A 20419-nucleotide genomic window follows, 5' to 3' on the forward strand; every position below is an offset into this window, starting at 1 on the left:
TTTTTTTAACTTTTATTGATTTAAAATATTATTTTGGTTAACAACATCAATATTTTTATTTTAAAATATGTTGTTATCTTTAATCAGTTTTTGTTATATTAATTTATAAACAGTTATCTAATTAAATAAACAAATATAGAATTATTAATATAAAGTGATGTAATTAAACCAATTTTTTCGCTTTATCAAAACCTACAAAATCTCAAAATAAATCAAAAGCACAAGAATGTGAAACCAAATCTAACTTTACATTTTATATTAATCAACTATTGCTTATGTACCTTGTTAATAAATTTTGTAATTTTCAAGAAATATCCCATGACGTATATTACTTTTAAGAAATTATAAATAATTTTCTCTTATCTTTTATAAAATATTTTTTATATATTAGTATAACAATAAATCTAATCATTATATGTGTATATATACTACTAATTAAAAAATTAACAAATAAGAAAAAAGATGCAAATAAACACAAAATAAATATGTGGAATTATCTTTTCCTTTTTCAAACATGTTTTCTATTTCTTTTCTGGAATATTTTTATAATATTAATTTGTAATCAGGTAAATAATGAATAATATAATTATTCATTAAAGATATCAAAATTTTAATCAGTTTAACTAAAATTATTTATTAAAACTAAAGATTCAGCCTAAAATCTTGAAGAATATGAGAAATTATGGAAAATGGGAAAAATAATTAAATTTACTTTTCAAAATACTTATTTAATAAAGTTTCAAATAATAGTACATATTTAAATTAATGACTCATTAGTCAAAAGTATTAAGAACATGATAAATAATCAAAATTGACTTGAATTATGAAAAACGTAATATATAATCAATGTTATCTAAAATTATATAAAATATGATAAATGAGCCTAAAACTATAGAAAACATGACAAATAAGCAAAATTGCCTAAAATCATGGAGAATACGACAAATAAGCAAAATCACTTCATAAATAATAGTATAGATATGGAACAAATCATATTCTTAAAAGGCTTATTTGCTTAATAATTAAAATCATAATGGAAATTAAGTGCATGACATTGATGTTGACATAATTAAAAAACTATCATTTGTGTCTCATATTATCCGGTTATACTTTCTGCATGTGCAAGTTGCGAGTATCAAAAGAAGAAAGAGGTGACACGATGGTTTATGAAGTCAATCCATTTTTTTCTTTTTTTTTTAAACCCCTTTGTGTTATTGGAGATGATATAGCAAAATGATATATGGTAAATTAAGCACATACGTATGATGTTAACAAAATGAAATGTGGCCAATATTATTGTACACTATTCATACTTCACACAGTCAAATCAGAGTGTTCTAGTCCATATAAACAAAATAGTATACAAGAGTGAGTTAGTGAAACCCCCCCAGATGATAACACTAAACCCTAATCTGGAAATGTCAACCCACATCCGAGATATAAACAATTTTCTCCGTTTTCAAATAATGACATTCATCAGGTTCATAATACTATACTACATAGTAGATATAGTATACTACTTTAGAGGTACGGGAAACTAAACTTTAGTTCTCATTCAATAATTCAGAGGACTTTAGTAGCAAGGTTATATGGATGTTGTACTACTATATTATTGAATAGAATAGACTGACATTACGACATAGATGAGTTCATATCACTAATACAAGTAATAGAGTAATGAGGGTGAGTTAGTAAAACCCTCACCCAGATGATAACACTAAACCCTAACTTGGAAATATCAACCCAAATCCAAGATATAAACAGTTTTCTCCGTTTTCAAATAATGACATTCACCAGGTTCATAATACTATACTACATGGTGCATATAGTATAGTACTTTTAAAGTGTACGGGCTCGTTCAATAATCCAGGATGAGTTAGTGAAACTCAACTTAGATGATAAAACTATACCCTAACCCGGAAATGTCAACCCACATCCAAAATATAAACAATTTCCCTATGCTGAGAAATATTCATAGTAACCAGATTATTACATGTTTATGAAATAGTATAGAAATATGTCACGAATAGTATGGTACCCTTGCATAAATAACTACACTAAAGAATATATAGTATACTATTTCGTTGATTGAATATAGTATAGACGACGAGTTCATCTTCTTCAATTCTTCTTTTTTCAAACGTGCTGATACACCTCCACTTTGTTCACCATCGTTATTCTTCACCACCATGCAAAGATCATCTTTGTCTCCTTTCTTTTTTTCCGACACAACGATTCTTCTACCGGTCCGTCGTCATTATTTTTCACCATTGGAATACTAAAACAAAAACAAAATCAGAATAAAAACAGAAACAGTAACTGTAATAGAGTATAAAAACATAAACATAAACACAATATAAAAATAAAAACAGAAACAGAGTATAGGCAAAAACAAAAACAGAGTAAAAAGTATGATGTCACCTCATTCTATACGGTGCCATATTCTCCTCCAAATTCAATTTCATAAGTCATGAATCTTTGTTTCTTCCTTACTTTGAAATAAAGTGGTGTGTGTTTGTACGTACCAAGAAGAAACAAAGATTTAGTGAAAAGAGGAAGAAGAAGAAAAAAGATGTGTATCAATAATAGCCACAATTTATCATACTGTTTTTTAATATTTATTTTAATATATATTTCTCAGCAGGTTACACAGGTCATAATTAATGGATAATATGGCTATTTTTTATATTATGGAACTGGTATATAGATGATCTAGAGGTTTTAGATATGAGGTGAATTAACATTTGACTGATGGTTGTCCTCTCGTGGCATATTTTAGCAAGCATATACATTTAGTGTAAAAATTCATTATACTACTAATAACTGTCACGGACTGATTTTCTCTGTGAATTTGAAACCAATCATACTGCAACAACCATAAATTTATAAAAAAAATAACACTAACCAAATAAATTAGCAAACTAACTAGTAATATCAGTAGTGGATATTCTGTAAAGATATGGGCCCTCTTTGTTACATCTGCTAAAATCAAGGGGATGTGATATGACCGAACGAACATCTCGTTGATATTTTGCTCGACTCTGAAATACCGAAAACACCCTCGCATCAGTATATCCACTATTAAACCTTCGCAAAACCCTCGTCTTCATCTGTCACATTTCCTAGGGTTTTGGTATCCTCCAATGGCGACGCATTCCATCTCTCGCTCCATCCTCTGCCGCCCGGCGAAATCCCTCTCCTCTCTCTTCACCCGATCCTTCGCCTCCTCATCATCCGCTCCCCTCGCCAAAGCCCCGGCGGCGTCGTCTCTGCTCAGCAGATCCCGTCCCCTCGTCGCCGCCTTGTCCTCCGCTTTCCGCGGCGGATTCGTCTCCGTCAAAGGTCTTTCGTCGCAGGCCACGTCGTCTTCTCTGAACGATCCGAGTCCCAACTGGTCCAACAGGCCACCAAAGGAGACGATCCTGCTCGATGGTTGCGATTTCGAGCACTGGCTCGTGGTTGTGGATCCGCCTGAGGGAGATCCTACTAGAGACGAGATCATCGACAGCTACATCAAAACCCTAGCTCAGATCGTTGGCAGGTAGAAAGTTTGTCTCTTTATTACCCTTTTTGGTTCTTACAGGAAGTTTAGGGTTTAAGGTTTATATATACTAGGATGAGTCTATATAGTACAAGATGTGTTTAGGTTAGTTGGAATCATTTCGAAATGGTTTATATGATACGTCTTGTTTTGGATCTTGTAGTGAAGAAGAAGCGAGGATGAAGATCTACTCTGTTTCAACTCGGTGCTACTTTGCCTTTGGGGCTCTTGTGTCTGAAGATCTTTCTCACAAGCTTAAAGGTATTATTATTTGCCTTTTTGTGGTTTTATTCCTTTTTTTTCCACGTTCCTGTGTTTAAAGTCGTCTAATTTATTTCTGTAACGCTGGTACAGAGTTGCCAAAGGTGCGCTGGGTTCTTCCTGACTCTTACCTTGATGTGAGGAACAAAGACTACGGAGGTAAAGGCTTGTTGTGACTTACGAAGAACTAAGATATTCCATTTATACTTGCTTGTTCTGAACTATTGATAAGGGTAACGCTTATTTTGTATCATTGGATGTGTTCTCTCTGTATCTGTTGTTAGTCTTCGTTTCTTGCTCCATATCTTTGTATCAGATAGACACATTGGTCGACTTCTATTCAACTCCTTGAGATAAGTTTGGCTGCATATCTTAGACTTGGTTTATTGATATCATTTTTTTTAGACAGTTTGCTTTTGATGTTGCTTTGTTGAGAATATACGTCTTTGTGGTGATCTTAACTTGATGGGTTCTTTTCATATGGGCTTTCAGGAGAACCTTTCATTGATGGGAAGGCGGTTCCTTATGATCCTAAGTACCACGAGGAATGGATAAGGAACAACGCTAGAGCCAATGAGAGAAACAGGCGCAACGACCGTCCGAAAAACTTTGATAGGAGCAGAAACTTTGAGAGGAGAAGAGAGAACATGGCAGGAGGCCCTCCTCCCCACCGTCCTCCCATGGGAGGCCCTCCTCCCCCTGGCCAGAATTATGGCGGACCACCACCACAGAACAACATGGGAGGGCAGAGGCCTCCACCAAACTATGGAGGACCACCACCACCACAGAACAACATGGGAGGACAGAGACCTCCAGCAAACTATGGAGGAGCACCACCACCGAACTATGGAGGGCCACCACCACCAAACTACGGAGGAGCGCCACCACAAAACAACATGGGAGGAGCACCTCCACCGAACTATGGGGGAGCGCCACCACCGAACTACGGAGGAGCACCACCGCAGAACAACATGGGAGGAGGTCCACCAAATGCAGGATGGTCAGGTAACAACAACAACTACCAGCAGCAGAATGGAGGAATGCAGCAGCCACAGTACCAGAACAACTATCCACCTAACCGGGATGGCAGCGGGAACCCGTACCAGGGTTAAGAGTAGTTGAAGCAGTCGTGGGTTTTCTTATAATCATGCATTTCTGGACTATGTATAGATAATCTGAGGAAGTGAGTGAGAGTGCAATAGCTAGACTTTGAAACTCCTTTTGTCTTCAGTGTTTTATCAGTCTGGTATTGTGTCAAGAGAATAACCTCTCAGAGTAACTGTGGCACGGTTAAATTGAGTTTGTTTTTTTTTAGTTTATATCCTAATCCTCTTAAGAGTTCTCAAGTGATTTCATATAGCATTCAGCGTCTGATTTTGCTTCTATATACAAGCAGGAATGTAGTATATGCGTTGTGTCTTTGTATTTTAAGTAATTGTGGATGCTAAAAATTACATTAGAAACCTTTGCAGACAGTGTTTTTACCTGCGTTCGGGGGAAATAACTGCAAGTCGATGGATGCTCGATCGTTTTATGCAGTTTCAGGTGATTAAATGCTCCTTCGTTGTTTGGGTACGTTAGCCTGTCACATTGCCTCTTCCATAATTAATCTCTCTGCATCTCAGCCAACATGTTAGCTCTTCAAAATGGATCTTCTGCTAATCTTAAACTTCACGAGTTGCATAGAGGGTTGTGTCCAAAACGGTATGATAACTAGATATCCAACGACTGAATCTGAACGAGAACAGAGTGTGTTCGGCCCAAATCTGTACATGTCAGCCCAAAAATCCTTATTGAAAAGTCCACGTAACATTGTAAACTGCTCGCTTCCCATCTTATTATTGTTTTTTTCATTATTTACATTTTTGTGTGTAAATACATCTCTGCTAACGTATAATTGCATCTCTTGGACGTAAGGTTCATTTTATCTGCCTTGCAGTATATATTTATTTACAAACAGGTGAAAGTGTACTTGTTTTGTATTATTGGATCACGAGCCCTTCTGTCTTTTTGAGTTTTTTTTTTCACTTTGATAAGTAAATACATGTCAAAAGAAGTGAGAAAGTGAAAGGACATTATGTCCCTTCTCAAAGTCTCACTTTTTTTTAATTTTCTTGTAAGCGAAATAATTTATGTTCAAACAAACCATTTATCACCAAATTTCAGTAAGAAAAAAACACTGACGATCAAATGAATCACAAAAACATGAAACAAAAGCTCTTTATCAAGATAAACTTAATGTTATTTTTTATTAGAGATGCAGATATTTCTTTCTTGAACTATAATCAATGTTTATAACGTGGTCTCTAGAACGGCATTAATAAATTTGAGGTAGTATTGGAAGAAGATAAACACAACAACTTTGAAAAATACGATTATCAAAAAAAAAACAACTTTGAAAAATATGAGTAGTAAATGAATAGAGACCCTCAGATCGTGACGAATAATATCGAACAAAACAAAATAATTTTCTGATAGCGAATGGACGGAAGAAAAGGTGTTTAATATTTTATTCAGACACCGAAATAAGTAAAATGTAATCAAAATTTTATGTTTTCAGAATAAATGAAACATGATGACAAATGGATTTTTATAGAACTGATCCAAATGGTACTATGGTCGATAACATCCGACAATGGCAGTCAAGGGTAAAATCGTGATTTTCTTTGATAATCAAAGAGTAAAGTAGGTGAAGTGTTAATTTATAGTGGAGCCATTTGGCATCTGTCGCCACATCATCATTATTAAGTAGCAATGTCATGTCCTACGTGCCAGTCCAGCGTCACCGTTTGTCTTTCTCTCTGTCTTTTCTTCCCCCTTGATGAGTTGTCTTTGTGTTATTTTCACGACATATGTTACTTAGCTTATTTTTTTATAATATTGTTTTCATCGTTTGATCTTTTAAAAATCGTTTTGTTGTGGAATTGTTACATATATGATATTCTTTAATTTTCGTTGATATCATGTTTAAGAAAAAAAAGTTGTTGTAAAACAGACAATAATGTATTGTTTTTTTGTCGACCGAGACCCCCGACCGATTAGTTTTTGGGTACTTGACAACTAACATTTATCAGATACGGTTGTTCGCAAAAAAAAAAATAAATATCTTTGTTATATGACTATATGCTAGGATAATTTGAGGACAATGAATTAAAACCGTGATCCTTAATGTCATTACGGAACACCATATACCACTCGACCAAAGCATAGTTAATACATTATTGTTGTAGATAAAAAATTGATATTCTTTCAGATTACGAATTAGTTATCGTTTTAGAAATTTAACATAAATTAAAAAACTAGTTAAATGTTCAAATTTATACTTATTTAATCATTAGAATTGCATACATTTATTGTTTATTTTAATACAAATAGAGGCAAAAAGATAAACTGATAGAAAATATTGTATTGAAATCGCAAAACGATATTTATTTTATAACAAAAAATTTATTTTATAATGATATCAGTAAAACAGATGAGTATTATGTTTATTTTTTTACAGTTACATTACATTGTATTATATTTTACTGGTTGAGTTAATGTTAATTTATATTTTATATTACCAAAATATAATTTTATCAAGAATTGTATCTTTTTGGTATGTGTAACTGTACATTAATCATGAACATCAAAAGAATAGAACATAAAGAATTATAATTTGTAATTCAATGTAGTTTGTATTAAAAGTTATATGGTAAAAGTTTTAAATTTCGTGGTAAGTTTGCAATAAAAATAAAAATTATTATTTTATTAAATTTATGACTGGTAATTTTTTGATGTATAAATTTTAGTATGGTTTATAATAAAAGAATTTAATAAAGAAACATATAAATAGTGAAATTTATCTAAAACAAATAATCAATCAACCTATTTAAATATAAATAAAAAATAAAAGGTTCTGTTATTTTAAAACAATGTATAAAACTAATGCAAATAAATAAAAAGAAGATAGAAAATAACAAAACTCAATTTGTTGAACTTTTGTAAGTACAAAATTTAAAATATATTTTGCACGTGAGAAGAAGGAGATAGGAAAACTGAACTTAAGCTTATTGGTTTATGCAAGTTAAAAATCAAGTATAGTGGATTTTGCAAATGAAAAGTAAAAGTAACTTTTGTGACTCAATTTCTTAAATATATAATTTTTTTATTTAAGTTTCGAGTTCGTAAAGTATAAAAGATGAGTTTTTCGTAATCATTTTAGGATAAATATATCAAAACATCAATCTTATCTATCTATATATATGATGTATAATTAAATTTAAATGATATTAACATAGATATATAATATATTTTTAATATAATATTTATTGCCCTTATTTCAAAAAAAAAGTATAAAGGGTGTAAGTCAAAATTGTGATCAGCTACATATTTAAATCAAATTTAAAATTAAATAAGTTAAATTTAATATATGATCATGACATTTTTGAATTATCAATAATTTAGACTCTTGACTCAAACTAAAATCATGATATTCAAAAAAACAGTAATAATAACTTTGCTGAAGATTTTAATCTATATTTACACATATGAATGGTAGGATAGACATCATGTTGACTGCTGTATCTGTGATTCATTTGAATATAGATGGTTTGATACTTGATTAAACAGCTAAATTTATTTTATATACACTTATTTATTGAGATTCTATATTAAATAAGAATTATTCTATCTTAGACCTATATTGTCAAACATCCAATGATCTAAAGTCTCAGAGCACACAGAATATTAATGTAAATGTAAAATTACAAATAAAAGATACACCAAGTGTCTATTAGTTTAATAGTGAAGCATTTCAAAATAAAATGTTATCAACAATAACAAAAAAAAAAAGAGAAATTGTTATTCTTGCGAAGAAAAATGGATCCCTTCATGCTACTTGCCTTGTTGTATTCTTGCGAAGAAAAATGGATCCCTTCATGCTACTTGCCTTGTTGTACGCTATTAAGCATCATTTTATTTTGTAACTATGACGTTATTGTGCTTGATAGTTATATTTCACATAAACACCCAGAATCAACATTTGATATAATCATTTATCATTCTACTCCTTTTTTTTGTCAAATCATTATACTTTTGCTATGTTGCGATTTCTGACTGTAATTCCAAATTTCCAAGTGGAAAGCTTCTTTGATTTTAGTTAATTAATATGCAACCGTGGGGGTGACGACATATATTCTCCTCATTCTCTAAAAAATAACCTAACTAATGTTGAGATATAGCATTGCTATTTGTTTTGTTTGAAAAATTATTTATATGTGTTCGTATTAGGTTTATTAATCGACCGACCATTTTTATAATGCTAATATGTCACTTTCAGAATATTATTCCATTCAAGTAGGTGTGTTTGAATTAGTTATATATAGACGCAACTGTTTAAAAGTCTACAAATAATGCTGTATATAACTTTTATTTTATTTTTATAAAGAACGCCGTCTAACTATTTCCTCCAACTAATAAAACAGTACAAGGTGATGACTGATGATATATACGCAGCGTCAACTTCTTTGATGTTCCGTTAACCAAAGTTAACCTATTCAACGACTTGATAACTATATTAGATTCAAATTTAGAATGTTACTATAAAATTGTGTGCAGTAATAAGGTTTTGTTGTCATTCTTTTTTAACCTAAATATATTCTTACTCCATATATAGTTGTGCAAAAGTTGTAGTTGTAGTCAGCTGGTTGGGATTCAAGAAGCATTATGGAATATGGAGTCCCACCAATTATTATAGAACTTGTAAGATATGAATTATATATCTCCGCTGAAACTTAAATTGTCTTCTACTTTTTTTTTGTTCACTAAATTGTCTTTTACTATCATTTATTAATTAGTCTATTACGTACCTTGTTCTCATAATTCAAAATATAATTCAAGCTAGGGATAAAAGGATTATCTGAACAAGTTGCAATATGTAAAATCTTTGTCAAAAAAAAAAAGTCGCAATATGTAGGAAATAACTCAAAGAAGTAGTGGACGTTAGAACAAAACACGAGGATCTCTCTGTATCCTTTTCTAGTTTTATGTGAAGCAAATAAGAGTTAATAGAACGGGCCCTGTGGTCAAATGGCAGTGGACGGGTCTAGGACGCCAACATATTTCAGGTTTGATCTTCCTGCTATGCGAAACTAAGTCACATTGTTCTGTTCACCTAACGCGGATATGGGTCTATGCTTTAGGACCCATTTGAATGCCCAGGAGAAAGAGTCCATCCGCAGGCTTGCGACTCCCCGGGGGTTAGATCTGGTTCCAATAGTGACCCGGATTTAATCCTTTTTTAGTTTAAAAAAAAAAATAAGAGTTAATAGAATATATAAGACTTGTTAAAAAAAAGAATATATATAAGACATGATAAAACAAAAACAAAGAGCATAAAAAATGAAAATTCATTCATAGGCAAAGGTGTTCGAACTTCGAAGCGTATAGACTAATACGAAGATCGAGCGTTACATTGAATCCTTGTGTGTATGTGATCAAGTCCCGATTTTCCGAATAAAATCTGCTTTAGTTATAAACTATTGAGATTCTTTAAAACAAAAAGGTGGAGAAAGTGGAGCATCAACAAACAAAGAGCCTTTTTCATATAGTTCCATGATATTATGGGTGAGTCAACCCTTTAAAAAGAAACCGGAGATGCACGAAACCTTGAATTGATACTTGACCCAGCCAACACCATATGTTTTTTCTTCTAGGTACTTATTCGTTTATTGAATCAACTTGTTCTTTCCCAGTTATTTAGTATAGGATAATGATACATTTAAAATATAGATTCGCCTATCATTTATATAAAAAATAATAATTATCAGTTACATCGAACAATACATTATTACGTAACTATAAATCTAGATAAAATAATGTATTTAAAATTACTTGAAATTATATGATAAAATTCTTAAACTATTATATCTTATTATGTTACTAACATCTTTGATAAAATTTATATAGCCAAAAAATTATAGTAAGCTTGTACCCGCCAACTTCAAATGATACTTTAACACCATGATAAGATATGCTCTTTGTGCATGGTAAATCTATATAAAATTTATTTAAGAAATATTATATAAAAAATAAAATTTATATTTTTGATCGGATTAATATTTTTGGCTCTTACACAATTTGCTTAAAATTTTTGTTCTGAACTACATAATTTTATTTACTGATGAGCTGATCTCATTTTTAAAAATATTTTAAGTCAAAAAATCACTTATCGCATAAAAATCTAACATGACAATGAAACTATACCTGCTCGGTTTTATATCATAATTTAGCAATTTTAAAGTTAATTATATTTATAAGAAGTTTACTTTCATGTGTCAATCATATCTTCAAAATTTTCTCTTTTTATGCGCTTTTTTATTTTGGTTATTCTTCGATATAAATATTGATTTTGGAGTTTATTCTCATTTTGTTCTTTTATTTTTGTCTGAGATTTAAAAATATTTAAGATTTAAAATTATTAAAGAGATACATTAAAATCTGCATCATGTGCAGAATAAATATTTTATATTTGTTATTATTTTATGTTTTTATGCATATTATGAAATAATAATTATATATTAAATAACTAAGAAATCATTTGCTATTATATAATAAATTGGCGTGTGCATATAAATTAAACAACCACTCTTGTTTGTTCGCAATCATTTTAGGATAAATATATCAAAACATCAATCTTATCTATCTATATATATGATGTATAATTAAATTTAAATGATATTAACATAGACATATAGTATATTTTTAATATAATATTTATTAAATGAGGTTTTTACTTATATGATTTTATGATTATTTGTATATTTGTGTATAAATTTTACACCAATGAATTTTTTTTTAATGTGGATGTTTAGTGGTTTCAATAATTCATAAACATTTAAAAAACAATGAAAATTCTAAAATTAAAATATTAAATTTTCAATATATGTTCAATGCAAATATCAAAATATAACTGTAAATATCAAAATGTAAATATGTATTTTCATGTGATGTATAGTTTAATTTAAACAATATGTATATATGTACAATATATATATATTAACATAAACACCTATTAAGATAAAATTATTTATTCATATGGTTTTATAATCATTGTATATATATATATATATTAACATAAACACCTATTAAGATAAAATTACTTATTCATATGGTTTTACAATCATTGTTCTTATTATATAAAAAATGGAAACCTTGGTCACGAAATTTTATGTGATACTTTTAACAGTTTTAGTAATTTATACTCGTTTTGAAAGATTCAAAATACAACCTATACAGAAAAAATCTAAATTTTTTATATGTTTAATGTAATTGTATAATTTATTTTAATAATAAAGAATTAGAAAATGATAGCAAGTATACAAATTATTAGCAAATCTTTATTATTTAAAATCATTAATTATTATACATATATCAATCATATTAGGTAATTCTGTAGATTACATTTAAGGAAAAATAGATAATAAATTTCAATTTGATAACTGAATGGTCTATAATAGACATAATATATAATATAACATTACTTAGCAATTTAATTTTGGATCAACAAAATTCTCAATTTTGATTCTCAAACCATCACCTACGCAAAATTAAAATTCAATTATGTGACAACTTAATAGAACATTTTTTTAATTATTACAAACTACATGTTATAAATTTTTAAATGTCTCTTTATTAATATATAGGGGATGTTACCACATATTTATTATTATTAGCATTACATTTTAAATATTTGATCTATGTGTTTATTTTATTTCTGATCATTTGGTTATGTGTTATAATCTATTTATAAAATAAAATTGCCGGACAATGCTAAATTCTAAGCAACAAAATACATATTAGTTTATATATTGATGTTAAACATAATTCATGTAATTTTTAACACATTATTTTTGGACAAACGTATGACTATGTGTATGACTGGTGATTAACATTCCTTAGCATTTTTAGGAAATTTAACCATTTCGCGAAGAATAGTTTTTCATTTTTATTATTTTTTACTTTTTATTGTAAAAAATAAATAAATTTGTTTTTCGTTAAATTCGATAAAAATAATTATTTTAATCATTTAATTTATATAAATTTATTTTATTTATATCATTTTCTATTTATCGTTGGTATTATTGCGATGATTATCACTTAGACCTTACATATCATCGGTATAGTTCACAGTTATTTCTTATATATGCATATATAATTTTAATTAGCAAAGTTATTTACAATTTTCATTTTGTTAACAAAAAAAATTATATGCTTGTACGTTACCAAAAAAATATTATTTTTTTTATCTTAAAATCATTAAAAAATAAGAGATGAATAAATTTGGGAAACAATTAAAGTTTGATACCCAAAAAGAAACAAAGTAAAGAAAAAGATGAAATATTAAGAAAAAAGGAAAACTGAATGTGGGAAGACAAGAGATGAGAAAGAGAGATCTTTAATGAAAGAGCAAAAAAACACTGTCATCTTACCAGTTGGGTCATCATCAACCCACAACACTCTCCCCTCTTATTTTACTTTACCATCCATCCTCTTTAAATTTTCCCGAGAAACAAAACTAATCAAAAAAGCTTCTTTTTTTTCTCTGGGGGTTTATTTCTTGATTGGTCAGTTACACATCTCTCTCCATCTCACCTCGCTTGCTTCCTTCTTGCTTTTTCTTTTCTAGCAAGTACATAGAGACTTTAAACGACAAGTAGAGAGAAAGATTCAGACATGGGTTAGTTTTCAGTTTTTTCATAAATCCTCTTCATTCTTTGTCTTTTTAGGGTTTTTAGGCAAGTATGCGTGAGTTACATCCTTTTTGAGCTACTCTGGATTCCCCACCGTCTAACGACCGCCCTCTCCGCCGTCGCCGCCTCCTCGAAGACGCTGACCTTCTTCCTCAATATGCTCAACCAATGGCAGACGAAGACGACGAAGCTCACCACTTCCTCCACCCTCCTCCGGGGCCTTCTTCAATGAGGCACCGCGAGGCGGCGGCGAACGGCGGCTGCGGCGAGATAGTGGAGGTGCAGGGAGGTCACATTGTTCGGTCGACGGGAAGGAAGGATCGGCACAGCAAAGTATGCACGGCGAAAGGGCCACGTGACCGGCGCGTGAGGCTATCGGCTCACACGGCGATTCAGTTCTACGACGTCCAAGACCGCCTCGGCTTCGACAGGCCCAGCAAAGCCGTCGACTGGCTTATCAAAAAGGCCAAAGCTTCCATCGACGAGCTCGCTCAGCTCCCGCCGTGGAACCCCGCCGAGGCAATGCGCATCGCCGCCGCAAACGCTAAACCGAGAAGAACCGCCGCTAAAACTCGAATCTCTCCTCCGTCGCCGCCGTCTCCTCCTCCTCCGCAGCAGCAGCTTCAGTTCGGTGGATTCGAGGGAGTGGCGGAGCATCGGAGTAACGAGTCGAGTTTTCTCCCGCCGTCGATGGATTCGGATTCGATTGCTGACACTATAAAGTCCTTCTTCCCGGTGGTCGGCTCTTCAACGGAGGTTCCTCCTCCGAACCAGCTTATGCACAGTAACTACCATCATCATCATCCGCCGGATTTGCTTTCTCGAACTAATAGCCATAACCAAGATCTCCGTCTCTCGCTGCACTCTTTCCCGGATGGTCCACCGTCGCTCCTCCACCACCACCACCACCAGTCCCCTTCCGCCGCCACCGCCGAGCCGGTTATGTTCTACGGGCAGAGCAATCCGCTAGGGTATGACACATCGACGGGTGGTTGGGAGCAACAGTCAATTCAGAGACTGGTGGCTTGGAACAGCGGAGGAGCAGCGACGGAGACAGGAGGAGGAGGAGGGTTTCTCTTTGCTCCTCCAGCTCCTTCGTTTCAGACAGTACTCGGCCAAAGTCAGCTTTATTCTCAGAGGGGTCCCCTTCAGTCCAGTTACACCTCGCCCATGATCCGTGCTTGGTTTGATCCTCACCACCATCATCATCAATCCATCTTTACCGGCGATCTCATCAACCACCATATTCCTCCTCCGGTTCACCAAGGTGAATTCTCTTCCGGTGGTTTCCGCATACCAGCACGGTTTCAGGGTCAAGATGAGGAGCAGCACGATGGTCTCTCCAACAAACCGTCATCTGCTTCCTCCATTTCTCGCCATCGTTAACAATCCAAACAATTATCCTCTACTTCCAGGTTATTACAAATTCTGTCTTTTTTACTTCAAGCTCAGTACTTTTGAAGTTGTCTTGTTCGTTGCACTAAAAAAAAAAGAAAACATTTTGCAGGGCTTGTCAAGCTTTCATTCACATTGAAAGCTTTGGCTTAGATTGTTCGGAACAGGGAAGGCGTTTGTATTCAATGGCTTGAAAGTTAAAAAAAGGCAAGGAAAGGATGAAAGAGTGTAGAAAGAAGACCAAATGTGTCCTAAAACCTCAGGTTCTTCCTCTTCCAGTATCCTGACCTTGTCATTTGTAATTTTCATCTTTTTCACCAGTTAGATCTGTAGCTCAATTATGGTTAGCTCCCGTCGTTGTGTTGTGTCTGAAAACCCTTTTTGTTGTGTGTTGTATCATCATCCTCTTGTTACTGCACTAGCCAGATACTTGAGAAATGTTCCTTGTTCTTGTTGTGTGTGACTCTACTGGATGATGTAATAAAGTCTTGTACTTTCTCTTTATTTTCATATGGGTTTAGCTACTTTTCTCAGCTTATAAACTGTTAAAAGACTTAGGTTGGTAAATACACTCTTCAAACTTAGATAGGATCATTGTTAGGTTGATTCTTATATCTCACTCTTATTCTTTTGGATCCAATGATAAAAAAAGTTAGTCATTTTCAATGAACAGTAAGTTTTGAATTGTTGCTTCTTCTGGGGCATCATGTGGATTTAGCCAGTTTCCTTAAATCACAAGTAAAAATTTTATCAGGAGTAATAAAAAGGATTGTTATCTCTATATCTGATGTCATTAATTGTTCTCTCTCTCACACCTACTTTAGTGGTAGGAGGAGATCCACCAAACTTGAATGTGATGTTGTCTTCTTTCTTTAGTAAAAGAATGGGGACATGAGATAGGTATAGAGAGCCGCCCATGTTTGTCTAAATGTAGGAAGTTGATCAAAACTACTCCCATCATCTCATATCATTCATCTTTATACAAATAATTTTGGATTCTGCAAAGTTAGTCAACAGTACAAACTTGTGTTTAAATGCAAGATTCAGATTTTCATTTTACATTCATCTAGCAGATAACTATTTAAATTACAACTTGTAAAAGAAAAAGCAAACACCTTTTCATGAGATGTAATAAATACGTCACCAGCCACAACAAATGAGAAGGTTGAGATATTATGATTAAGTACCTTCTACCAAAAGATAGAAAGGCTGAGAATCCTTTTAAGGTCTCATGACTCAAAACCATATTCAATCTACAATATCTTCCCTCTTTTTATTTTGGTTTGTCAACTGATAATATCATCAGTAAATTTTCATGAGATGTAATAAATGCATCACCAGCCACAACAAATGAGAAGGTTGAGGTATTATGATAAAGTACCTTCTACCAAAAGATAGAAAGGCTGAGAATCTTTACTTTTAAGGTCTCATGACTCAAAACCCCATTCAATCTACAATATCTTCCCTCTTTTTTTTTTTGGTTTGTCAACTGATAATATCATCAGTAATTTTGTCATTTAAGACAGGTAGATAACATAGTACGGTGTATCTGTTATATGACCAAGTAAAACATTTCACACTAAACCTCAAAAATATCTAACTGGTTTGAGAGTGATGTTGAAGAAGAAGAAGATGGAGCCAAGACTGTAAAAGAGCTATCACTTTAAGAATGGTCCCCTCTCTCTTTTCACTTCTTGTAAGATATCATTGCCTTTAATTTTTATTGAAGAAATTCACATTGACAACATAAAAAGGTGATTCACTTTTTTTTTCTTTTGAGAGAAGACTATGACGACTCTTAAAGACTAGTCAATTTAATTTAGAGATTCACCAATGTGATAACTTCAATACATGTGAAACTCAAAACCTAAGAACATCTCTAAAGCTATGTGGTTCCATCAACATGTGAAGCATGAAACAATTATATAAACACAACATGTGTTATCACATCAACGTCTTTGATATGAAGTAGACACAACATAATATGAACACGTACAATTGGAAAGTTTCTGTGGCCAAAGTAACAAATCAAAGAATGTCCTTCCGGTGAAAAACAGAGCTCAATCAATGAAACCGGTTCTTCTGAAAACAGCATTCCTCACCTGTCGGAGATCTCTCCCTTTAAGTGTTCTTCCTGCTCCTTCAAGCACGGAGCATGACAGGTAAGAAGACTGCGCCAAAGACCGAGCTACAATCTCATGCGGAGGAAGCATTTCGCCTTCTTCTTCCTCCTCATCCTCATCCACCACATCAGTCAGCTTGAACTCCTTATGACGATTCATCATGGCCAAAGATGCTACCGGCACTTGAACCGGAGCAGACTGAGGATACTTCCCTCCACCTATAAAAGAAGCAGTGTACGGAAGCCTCTCTTGAGGCGGTTTAGGAGCTGAGGGAATGGCACGAGCCGCCGAAGATGAAGATGAAGAAGGTGAAGTGGAGAGAAGAGATGCAGGCTTATGGTGAAAGACGTGGTTGAGGTAACTCTTCCCAGAAGTCTCGGGAAGAGCAGCGAGGATACCAGAAGCTTCCACGTTTTTCAAACCGCTTTTGCTCCTCTGAAGCTGACGAGCAGGTGTGTGTTGAGCAGGAGAGGACGAAGGAGGAGGAGGGTGAGTTATGTCGATTGAGAAGATGTCGTCTTCATTAAGCTCACCATCTGCTGAAGCTGAAGCTGCTGGAGAAGACGAGGAGGGGATATCGATGCGTGGACTCTTGTTCATTTTTTGTTAAACTGCGAATCAGAGAAACTTAGGTTTAATTTAATCAGACAATAGTCTCCACCACCACCACTAAAGACTAGATGTACACAAACACAACACGTAACTAGAAGTGTGGAGCTTTAACTAGATCGGTCCAAGGTTGAAAAGTTTCGATTTTTAAAATTAGAAAAGGTCGTTTTCAATCAAATCTTTCTAGAGATTTACTGAAAGAAACTCAACCCTGACGTGGGATTTTTACAATAATTTGATGTGAACAAGAAAGTTTAGTCATTTTTTTTCCCAGAAAACTCTAAACAAGAAAGTTGAATCAAATAAAAGCAGATGAATTTTAAGTAATCATCATGCAAGAAGAATTAATATTACCTCGATTCTTGGAAGAAGAACGTATACAGCAGCAAATTAGATGCACACGACCAGAGCTAGCTAGCTAGCGATCTGAATGTTTAGCAGCGACAGAGAAAGAGAACACGAGGAGACAGAGAGAGAGAGAGACGAAAAGCGACAAGACCTGATTCAGATTCTATAATTTTAGTTATGTCGCATTCTCATTGTATCGAAGGCCCAATAGAGTAAGCCCAACTAGATTAATTTATAAGACTGATATAACGGTGAGGATTTTCCGTCACCGTTAATGAACTTGCAGCTTCCTTTATGATTGGCAAACCCGGTTTAGCAGTGGTCTCCTTTGTGATCAACATTGGGTGATAGTTTTTCCGATTTCCTAGCTGGTTTGATCGGTTTAGTGACTTGGCATTGAAGTGAACCCTAATCTCTCAAGGTCGAGCTGCTATATCTACCGTCCTTTCCAACTCCATTCCTAGTTTTCTTTGCCAAGGTTAAAAACAAAGCTTGACCTAGATACTGTGTAACATTTGCTATCCGCTGCAAAAACAAAAACCCTAAAGTTACTTGAGGTACAAGGTATCTAGAAACGCAAACCAATCAGTACGGTTCACTGTAGCTTTATGTTGTATCCTAGCGAGATTCTCCTTCATTGTTTCAAAACCACCACACCAATCAACTTCTAGCTTGTGCAGCTTGATCTTTAGCTTCGACCGATTCTTCTATCTTTTGGTGGAGTCTACCTTGTGTCATATACAATAAAAGCATCTGACTCTGTATATTGTACAAGTTCCTCGTCGTAATCTGTATGGTCTTTTTCTCGCCTCAAAAGTTCAAGAAACCCCAATATTGGTGCAGTAAAACAGTTCCATAGTTCTAGTATGCTTGGAAAACCTTCTGAATGTGAATAATAGCCATCTCTATGGTAAGCGTGGTAAAAACTGAGTTTGATTTAATCGGTTTGAATGTTTCTGAAGGTACCTTGAAAAGAACATGTTTTGAATGAAACAGTCTATTTAGTATTTACTAACGTTGCCTCGATCTGTTTTGTTCTGTTTTTGTTCCTTCGTAACAAATGAGAGAATGAACCAACCAGCCAGATCCCACAACAAAGACTATCAGTATAAAGCCGATACAGAATAGCAAAAGTTTTTCACCAGATTATGTTATAGTGTGATGTGGTGTTTAATATGTGTTAAAATCTTTTTAAGGCACAAGAAGGTTAATGATGAGTGGTGCAAGCAAATGGCGAGAGAAAGAGGAGTTGTCTGGTGAATAAACCCATATTGGTGGTTGACATTTTAACCAAAGGTGAAGGTGGTGTTTGATCTTTTTCTTCAACTACAAGGTTTGGCTGTTTCTGATAATTTAATAAATTGCAGGGTTAGTGTGAGGAAACTAAGCAAAACAAAGGACGAGAGTCGGCAATAACTGGTAGTTTAAGGGTCATTTTGCTATTATTGAGTTGTTGGGGTTGAATTGTTGAAGTTGCTAAAATACAAGGGTCGATAAAAAAAAGTAAAAAGTCTTAAATTGCTCCCGGCGGGGCTCGAACCCGCGACCTTCGGCTCATAAGACCAACGCTCTAACCAACTGAGCTACGGGAGCTTCTTGTTTGTTAGTATCCATATATTATTGTTGTCAATTCTCACTCGTCTCTTATCTTTTTTTTCATGAATTATGTTATTCTATGTTAGTATTGTTGAGCACTTGGTACAAAGAATTCAACGCCATAGATTTTGCTCAGAAAAATAACACATTATTCATGAAGACATCTGCACTAGAAGCTTTGAACGTGGATAATGCTTTCACTCAACTACATTCTCATATATACCGATGTGTCAAACCAAAAAAGATTTGAATATCGGAGATGCTAATCCGGATACTCTCCCTACAGAACAGAGTATCAATTTAGGGTTTAAGGACATAAAGGTTCAGATGCTGCTCAACTTGATGTCCATTTGTTCGGTAACAATTAGTTTCTTACTATATAGTTTTTGTTATCTGTGGAAAAGATATAGAGATGATTATCCCTTGTCTTTTTACTTTGATTTTTTAGTTCTCGGCTTCTCGCTCTTCTTTTGGTGTAAAATTTCTCAGATCTTTCTAATGTTTTTATCTATGTCTCTATAGCATATTCGACAATCTATGAACTAAAAAAGTTAACGGTGCTACAGGTGCAGTAAAACAATCTTCAGAGGGGCAATCAAATGTACAAAGAACCAAAAAGGCCTATACAATTTTCATAGTCCCTAAGCTAGTCTCAGGTTTAGACTGTTATACAAATTATGCGCCCATAAGTTTAAATTTACTGTTTCTCTTATAAAACTAATATTTATAAGCATTGTTGGAAAAAAACCATGACGTCTATTAGGTTGAATCAGCAGAAACCTCTTTATTATTCCTTCTTTTCCATCACAAGTGCC

General features: G+C 33.5%; 3 protein-coding genes, 1 long non-coding RNA gene and 1 other non-coding gene across 5 annotated transcripts; 3 read left to right on the forward strand and 2 right to left on the reverse strand.

The window, feature by feature from the left end:
* Window positions 1-3100: 3100 nt before the first annotated feature.
* LOC108862008 (multiple organellar RNA editing factor 8, chloroplastic/mitochondrial) lies at window positions 3101-5143 on the forward strand. The gene is made up of 4 exons (XM_018636012.2): window positions 3101-3541; window positions 3705-3802; window positions 3896-3961; window positions 4295-5143. The coding sequence occupies exons 1-4, from the start codon at window positions 3144-3146 to the stop codon at window positions 4912-4914; spliced, it is 1182 nt and encodes a 393-aa protein (XP_018491514.2). The 5' UTR covers window positions 3101-3143; the 3' UTR covers window positions 4915-5143.
* Window positions 5144-13281: 8138 nt separating this feature from the next.
* On the forward strand, window positions 13282-15432 carry LOC108856631 (transcription factor TCP4). The gene is made up of 2 exons (XM_018630481.2): window positions 13282-14948; window positions 15041-15432. The coding sequence occupies exon 1, from the start codon at window positions 13702-13704 to the stop codon at window positions 14917-14919; it is 1218 nt and encodes a 405-aa protein (XP_018485983.1). The 5' UTR covers window positions 13282-13701; the 3' UTR covers window positions 14920-14948; window positions 15041-15432.
* Window positions 15433-16834: 1402 nt separating this feature from the next.
* On the reverse strand, window positions 16835-18176 carry LOC108857377 (protein S40-7). The gene is made up of 2 exons (XM_018631362.2): window positions 18015-18176; window positions 16835-17662 (listed from the first exon to the last, which is right to left on the reverse strand). The coding sequence occupies exon 2, from the start codon at window positions 17649-17651 to the stop codon at window positions 16989-16991; it is 663 nt and encodes a 220-aa protein (XP_018486864.1). The 5' UTR covers window positions 17652-17662; window positions 18015-18176; the 3' UTR covers window positions 16835-16988.
* Window positions 18177-18259: 83 nt separating this feature from the next.
* Window positions 18260-19972, forward strand: LOC130512438 (uncharacterized). The gene is made up of 3 exons (XR_008945961.1): window positions 18260-18918; window positions 19205-19304; window positions 19376-19972. It is a non-coding gene; the product is annotated as an uncharacterized LOC130512438 (long non-coding RNA).
* TRNAI-UAU (transfer RNA isoleucine (anticodon UAU)) lies at window positions 19528-19601 on the reverse strand. The gene has a single exon. It is a non-coding gene; the product is annotated as a tRNA-Ile (tRNA).
* Window positions 19973-20419: the final 447 nt, after the last annotated feature.

Source organism: Raphanus sativus, chromosome 5 (genome assembly GCF_000801105.2).
Source record: "Raphanus sativus cultivar WK10039 chromosome 5, ASM80110v3, whole genome shotgun sequence".
Lineage (NCBI taxonomy): Eukaryota > Viridiplantae > Streptophyta > Magnoliopsida > Brassicales > Brassicaceae > Raphanus > Raphanus sativus.

Coding starts and splice junctions, on each gene's coding strand:
- LOC108857377 (XM_018631362.2), bottom strand. CDS start 17,651: ATGAACAAGAGTCCACGCATCGATATCCCCTCCTCGTCTTCTCCAGCA.
- LOC108862008 (XM_018636012.2), top strand. CDS start 3,144: ATGGCGACGCATTCCATCTCTCGCTCCATCCTCTGCCGCCCGGCGAAA. Junction 3,803..3,895: donor TCTTTCTCACAAGCTTAAAG/GTATTATTATTT, acceptor ACGCTGGTACAG/AGTTGCCAAAGGTGCGCTGG. Junction 3,962..4,294: donor GAGGAACAAAGACTACGGAG/GTAAAGGCTTGT, acceptor ATGGGCTTTCAG/GAGAACCTTTCATTGATGGG.
- LOC108856631 (XM_018630481.2), top strand. CDS start 13,702: ATGGCAGACGAAGACGACGAAGCTCACCACTTCCTCCACCCTCCTCCG.